We start from the raw sequence: 7,500 nt of genomic DNA, 5'->3' as shown, positions 1-7,500 counted from the left end.
TGTGTGCATGTTTGGTTTGGAGCCCCGAGAGCTCAGGTGAGTTTCTGATAGGCTTCAAGTGGTTTTGGTCTTAGGAAAAATAGCTGGTGCATCTTGTTCTGGTGCAAGTCTCCGATCTCGCAATTGCGAGGTCAGTGTTTGCATTTGCGAACATTCAAATTCCTGTTAGGTTTGCATTTGCGAAGAGGGGATGGGTCAGCAATAGATCGCATTTGCGATCAAAAGGTCGCATTTGCGGAGTCCCAGAGTTCCCATTTGCGAACAAATCATCGCAAATGCGATGATAGCAGAGTTGTGAGCTTCTTCGCTTTTGCGAATCTATTCTCGGATTTGTGGGGTTCGAAATTGCGAGCCCCTGGTCGCAATTGCGACATCAGCGCCTGGGCAAAAGCTGAGAAAAATGAGATTTTAGCTCATTCTCTCAAATTATCAACCATAAACACCTTAGAGACGATTTTCCCAAGAGTTCTTCTTCCTAAATTCATTGGTAAGTTACTCTAACCTACTTTCTTTCAATTTCTAATTTCATTTCATCAGATTTTAACCTTAAATCTAGGATTTCCATGGTAGAAATTAGGGATTTGGGTAGAATTAGGGATTTTTGTAAAATTAAAATTTAGACCTCGAATTGAGGTTGGATTTTGAATTGAATTACATAACCGGGCTCGGGGGTGAATGGGTGATCGGGTTTTGTTCTGAACCTTGGATTTTGACCAACCGAGCCCGGGGGTTGACTTTTGTTGACTTTTTCAATATTGATCTAAAGTGAATCTCTTGCATTCGTGGGCATTTTCTAAGGTCTATTTTGAATCGTTTGGTTGATAATTTGCAAGATTTGTTTGGTTCGAAGGCTTGTTCAAAAGGCAAGGTGGTAGTTACTCTTTGAATTGGTTGCGGAGCGAGGCAAGTATCGAGATTAACATTGACTTGAGGGATTAGGACTTGTTTGCCTATTTGCTACGTGTTTAATGTGTGGGTACAACGTATATGTTAGGCGACGAGTACTTATGTGTTGTTGTTGGGTTAAAGCATGCGGGTAGAACTTGTTTCCTTGTGATTTATTGCCTCTTTAATTATGACATCCATACTTAGATTAAATTATTACTTATTTGATCATTCTTTCCGTACTCATGGAATAATTGGTAATGGTAGAGTTTGTGGAAGTTGAGGTTTGGTATCTTGGAATCATAATTGACGTAAAGTACATCCCTTGCATTATTTGTCTCCCGAATTTGTGTATTCATCACGACATGGTAAGGGAGAGTGTTAAAGCACGAAGGGTGATGTCGTACCAATCTATATAAGTTATTCACTGATACATGGTGAGGACGAGAGTAAAAGTACGAAAGGTGATGCCGTGCCATTTCATTTCTCTTATGACATCACTTTATGGTAATGATGAGAGTAAAATCATGAAGGGTGATGCCGTTCCATTTTAATATCGTATGTTATTTGTCCTCTTTGGTTGATGAATTATTTGACTGTCAGTGCTTTCTTTCCTGTTGTAGTTATCGTATTTATTTCCCCTTTCGCATGTCCCCTCCCAAATTGTACATATTAAATCTCTATTATGTTGTTGTTTGGTACATATATCTATGTTTGTACATGTTTAATTATGTGAGTGTCCTTTCATAGCCTCATCACTACCTCGTCGAGGCTAGGTTCATCACTACCTCGTCGAGGTTAGGCTCGACACTCATGGAGTACATTGGGTCGGTTGTACTCATACTACACTCTACACTTCTTGTGCAGATTTTGTACTGCTCCTAGTTGTACGTGAGGTGCACTAGCTCGGATTATCATTCGGAGACTTGAGGTAGATCTGCTAACGTCCGCAGACCTTGAAGTCCCCTTCCTCTTTCCTCCTATACTGTTCATTTCATTCGAAACAGTTGTATTTATTTCACACTCTATTTGTAAAACTTCTAGTAGCCTGTGCACTTGTGACACCAGATTCAGGTTGTATTAGATACTTCAGATGTTATGGTTTTCCGCACCCCACTTCATAAATTATTTCAGCTATTTCGGTTTCCTTATTATTATTTAATTTTAACTATTAAAATGGAAAAACTATTCTAACATTGGCTTGCCTACCAAGTGAAATGTTAGGCGCCATCACGGTCCCGAGGGTGGGATTTTCGTGTCGTGAAAAGTTGGTATCAAAGCACTAGGTTGCCTAGGTCTCATGAGTCACGAGCAGGCTTAGTAGAGTCTGGAGGATCGATATGGAGAGGTATGTACTTATCTTCCACATGCTATGGAGTGTAGGAAAAGTGTCACTTCTTTCTTACTCTGTCATGCTATTTTATTCTATCATTGATTATTGAACCCTTCTATTCTTATTCTCTCACAGATGGCGAGAACACGCATTGCATCTACCGCCGGATAGGAGCCGGAGCCCCCTGTGGCAGCTACGACATGGGGCAGAGGTCGAGGCCGAGTTCGTGGTAGAGGTCGAGGAAGAGGCAGAGGCAGAGCTCAGCCTAGAGCTCGAGCAGTAGAGCCTCAGTAGATTTCGAGAAGGAGGTTCCAACTCAAACTGTGCCTGTGGGGCCAGCTTAGGTCCCGGAGGGGTTCTTACCCACTTCAGTGCTTTAGGACACTCTAGTCTGTTTGGTGGGCCTTATAGAGAGTGTGACCCAGACCGGTACATTTTCGGTGGCACCAGCCGTCTCTCGGGCTGGGGGAGGAGCACAAACTCTTCCTACTCACAACCCGGAGCAGGTGGCTTCCCAGTTTCAGACTCCTGCAGCCCCGCCAGTTGGGGTAGTTCAGCCGGTTGTTGCGGCACAGACCGGTGATAGGCCTACTTTATCTTCTAAGGTTGTGTTGAGGTTTGATAAGTTCACCAAGTTTTTTCCTGTTCATTTCAGTGGTGCATCTTCTGAGGACCCACAGGATTTTCTGGATCGTTGCCATAAGGTAGTGCGGAACATGGGTATAGTTGATACCAATGGGGTCGATTTTGCAGCATTTCAGCTGACTGGTTTCGCCCGGAGATGGTGGAGAGATTATATGTTGACTAGACTAGCTCGGTCGCCTACACTTACCTGGGATCAATTCTCACAGCTCTTTTTAGAGACGTTCATCCCTGTCACTTTGAGAGAGGAGTATCACAGGAAGTTTGAACGACTTCAGCAGGGTGGTATGACTATCACCCAGTAGGAGACTCAATTTGTGGACTTAGCTCGCCATTCCACTATCTTGCTTCCTACTGAGAAGGAGTGAGTGAGGAGATTTATTGATGGGCTCACTTACACTCTCAGGCTTCAGATGGCCAAGGAGACAGGGAGTGATATTACCTTCCAAATGGCTGTTGATATTGCCAGACGTATCGAGTTAGTTCGTGTTGAGGAGAGGGAGTCGGTGTAAGATAAGAGGCCCCGTCATTCCGGTAGTTTCAACGGTGCCTCATCTGGAGGCAGGGGTGCTTTTGCTAGAGTCTATCCTCCCAGGCCATTTCATTCAGAGCTCCAAGCATCTCACAATGCTTCAGGGGGCCATGGTCCTTACGTGCCGCATTCTGGACAGCCAGCTCTTATCAGCATACCTCCGATCCAGAGCTATCAAAGTGGTTATTCAGTTCCTCAGGGACAGTTCCCGGGTCAGCAGTCACAGCAGCCGAGGGCTTGTTACACTTGTGGTGATATGAGGCTCATTGCTATATTTTGCCCAAGGTCACAGGGCAGCGTGCAGCAGCAGGGCTCTCATGCCATGATTCTGGCACCGGTTGCTCCACCGCCCACTCATCCAGATAAAGGCAAGGGTCAGGCAGCCAGAGGTGGAGGTCAAGCCATTAGAGGTGGAGGTCAGGCCTTTAGAGGTGGAGGCCAGCCAACTAGAAGCCGTCCCAGTGACGTAGTTTAGAGTGGTGGGGCCCAGCCCCGATGTTATGCTTTCCTAGCTAGGCCTTAGGCCGAGTCATCAGACGCCGTTATCATATGAATTCTTCTCGTTTTCCAGAGAGATGCTTCATTTCTATTTGATTCGGGATCTACTTACTCTTATGTGTCATCTTATTTTGCTACATATCTGGTTGCGCCTCTTGACTCCTTGAGTGCTCCCATGTATGTGTCCATGCATGTAGGAGATTCTATCATTGTAGATCGTGTATTGGGAGTCTTAAGACTAGTGTAGATCTTCTACTCCTTAATATGGTAGATTTTGATGTCATAATGGGTATGGATTGGCTGTCACCTTATCACGCTGTATTGGACTGTCACGCCATGACGGTGACCTTAGCCATGCCGGGGTTGCCTAGATTAGAGTGGAGGGGGACTCTTGGTAGAGTTATATCTTATGTGAAGGCTCGACACATGGTCGAGAAGGGATGTCTAGCTTATTTTGCCTATGTCCGTGATTCTAGTGTGGAGGTTCCTTTCATGAATTCAGTGCCAGCTGTTCGTGAGTTTCCACAGGTGTTTCCTGCAGATCTGTCGGGAATGCCACCCAACAAAGATATTGACTTCTGTATTGATTTGGCTCTGGTCACTCAACCAATTTATTCTACCATACCATATGGCACCACCTAAGTTGAAGGAATTGAAGGAGCAGTTGTAAGACTTACATGATAAGGGCTTTATTAGACCTAGCCTCCCACCTTGGGAAGCGCCCGTGTTGTACTTGAAGAAGAAGGATGGGTCGATGAGGATGTGTATAGACTATCAGTAATTGAACAAAGTCACTATAAAGAACAAGTATATGTTGCCGATGATTGATGACTTATTTGATCAGTTTCAGGATGCCAAATTATTTTTGAAGATTGATTTGAGGTCTAGCTACCATCAGTTGAGGGGTAGGGCATCCGATGTCCCTAAGACGGCTTTTTGGACTCTATATGGGCATTATGAGCTCCTAGTAATGTCATTTGGGTTGACAAATGCCCCAGCAACATTCATGGATTTGATGAACCGGGTGTTCAAGCCCTATTTGGATCTTTTATGATTGTATCTATTGATGATATCTTGATCTATTCCCGCAGCCGAGAGGAGCATGAACAGCATCTTCGGATTGTACTTCAGACTCTGAGAGATAGCCAGTTAGTTATATGCCAAGTTTTCAAAGTGTGCATTTTGGTTGAACTAGGTCACCTTATTGGGACATGTTGTATCGGAAGAGGGCATAAAGGTGGATCCTAAGAAGATTGAGGCAGTCCAAAACTGGCCTAGACCTGCTTCAGCTATAGAGATCCGGAGTTTCCTGGGTTTGGCAGGTTAATATCGCCTGTTCGTGGAGGGGTTTTCATCTATAGCAGCCACGTTAACTAGAATGAACTAGAAGGGTGCCCCGTTCAGATGGTTGGAAGAGTGTGAGTTGAGCTTTCAGAAGCTCAAGACTGCTTTGACTATAGCGCTAGTGTTGGTGTTGCCCACTGGTTCAGGATCCTACACAGCATATTGTAATGCATCTCGTACTGGGCTCGGTGTTGTATTGATGCAGGATGGTAGGGTGATTGCATACGCATCATGACAATTGAAGGTTCATGAGAAGAATTACCATATTCATGACTTAGAGTTGGCAGCCATTGTTCATGCACTAAAGATTTGGAGGCACTTTCTTTACGGCATGTCGTGTGAGGTATTCACTGATCATCGAAGTCTATAATATTTTTTTAAACAAAAGGATCTCAACTTGAGGCAGAGGAGATGGTTGGAGCTGCTGGAAGACTATGATATCACTATTTTGTTTCATCTTGGGAAGGCCAATGTGGTTGCCGACTCCTTGAGTAGAAAGGTTGTGAGCATGGGCAGCCTTGCGTACATTCCAGTTGGTGAGAGGTCGCTTGCTGCAGATATTCAGGCTTTGGCCAATCAATTTGTGAGGTTAGATGTTTCAGAGCCCATTCGTTTTTTAGCTTGCACAGTTGCTCGGTCTTCCTTGTATGAGCACATCAGAGAGTGTCAGCATGATGATCCCCATTTTCTTGTCCTTAGGGACACGATGCAGCACGGTGGTGCCAAGCAGGTTACTATTGTAGATGATGGAGTTTTGAGGATGCATGGTCGTATTTGTGTGCCCAATGTGGATGGGCTTCGTGAGTTGATTCTTGAGGAGGCCCACAATTCCCGGTATTCTATTCATTCGGGCACCGTTAAGATGTATCAAGATTTACGGCAGCATTATTGGTGGAGGAGGATGAAGAAGGATATAGTTGCATATGTAGATGAAGAAGGATATAGTTGCATATGCAGCTCGGTATCTAAATTGTCAGAAAGTTAAGTACGAGCATCAGAGGCCTGGTGGTTTGCTTCAGAAGTTAGAGATTCTTGAGTGGAAGTGGGAGCGTATAACTATGGATTTTGTTGTTGGACTCCCACGGTCCTAGAGGAAGTTCGACGCGGTATGGGTCATTATGGACAGGTTGGCCAAGTCGGAACATTTCATTCCAGTGGCAGTTACCTATTCTTCAGAGCGGTTAGCTGAGATCTACATCCAAGAGATCGTCCGTCTTCACGGTGTGCTCGTGTCTATCATTTCTGATCGAGGTACATAGTTCACCTTGCACTTCTGGAGGGTAGTACAATGTGAGTTGGCCACGAGGTTTAGTGGAGCATACCATTTCATCCCAGACGGACGGACAATCCGAGCGCACTATTCAGATATTGGAGGATATGCTTGGCGCTTGTGTTATGGACTTCGGGGTTTCTTGGGATCAGTTCCTTCCACTTACGGAGTTTGCTTAGAAAAATAGCTACAAGTCAAACATTCAGATGGCTCCCTATGAGGCATTATACGGGAGGCGGTGTCGTTCGCCAATTGGATGGTTCGAGCCAGGGAAGGCTCAGTTGTTGGGTACAGATTTGGTACAGGATGCCTTGGATAAGTTCAAGATTATTCAGGATCGAATTTGCACCGCTCAGTCTAGGAAGAATAGTTATGCCGACTGTAGAGTTCGTGATGTTGCATTCATGGTCGGAGAGAGGGTGTTGCTCCGGGTTTCACCCATGAAGGGTGTGATGAGGTTCGGAAAGAAGGGAAAGTTGAGCCCTAGGTATATCGGACCCTTTAAGATTCTTCAGAGAGTGGGAAAGGTGACCTAGTGTGATGACCCGATAGGCCATCTAATGTTTTAAAATGTAAATCTGTGATCCGGAGCATTAAAAAACTCATTTTTACCCTCCTCGATTTGCGTGCAAAGTTCGGGCGTGTTTCCTGAAAGCTTTTATGTTTTAAAACTTCATTTTAGTTGACTTCGGTCAATATTTTGAGCAAACAGACCCGGATTCGTGTTTTGACGATCCTGGTGGGTCCGTATTGTGATTTGGGACTTGGGCGTATGCCCGGAATCGAATGCAAAAGTCCCTTGCCCGAGATATCGGACTTTGTTGAAATTTGAAAGCTAAAGGCTTAATGAATTTGAAATGTTTGACCCATAGTTGACTTTTTGGATATCGGGTCCGTATTTTGGTTCTGGAACCCGGTATAGGTCCAATACCATATTTATGACTTGTCTATGAAATTTGTTGAGAAACGGAGTTGGTTTGACGTGATTCGGATGTT

At 44.7% G+C, this 7,500-nt stretch overlaps 1 protein-coding gene across 1 annotated transcript; it reads left to right on the top strand.

The window, feature by feature from the left end:
* Positions 1-2,225: 2,225 nt before the first annotated feature.
* LOC138892481 (uncharacterized) lies at positions 2,226-3,867 on the top strand. Its single transcript, XM_070176200.1, has 5 exons — positions 2,226-2,233; positions 2,354-2,497; positions 2,874-3,161; positions 3,267-3,338; positions 3,426-3,867. Exons 1-5 carry the CDS (start codon positions 2,226-2,228, stop codon positions 3,865-3,867), a joined length of 954 nt encoding a protein of 317 aa, XP_070032301.1.
* The last annotated feature ends 3,633 nt before the right edge of the window (positions 3,868-7,500 follow it).

Source organism: Nicotiana tomentosiformis, chromosome 5 (assembly GCF_000390325.3).
Source record: "Nicotiana tomentosiformis chromosome 5, ASM39032v3, whole genome shotgun sequence".
NCBI classification, from domain to species: domain Eukaryota; kingdom Viridiplantae; phylum Streptophyta; class Magnoliopsida; order Solanales; family Solanaceae; genus Nicotiana; species Nicotiana tomentosiformis.
This window is presented reverse-complemented; position numbering and strand designations above follow the sequence as displayed.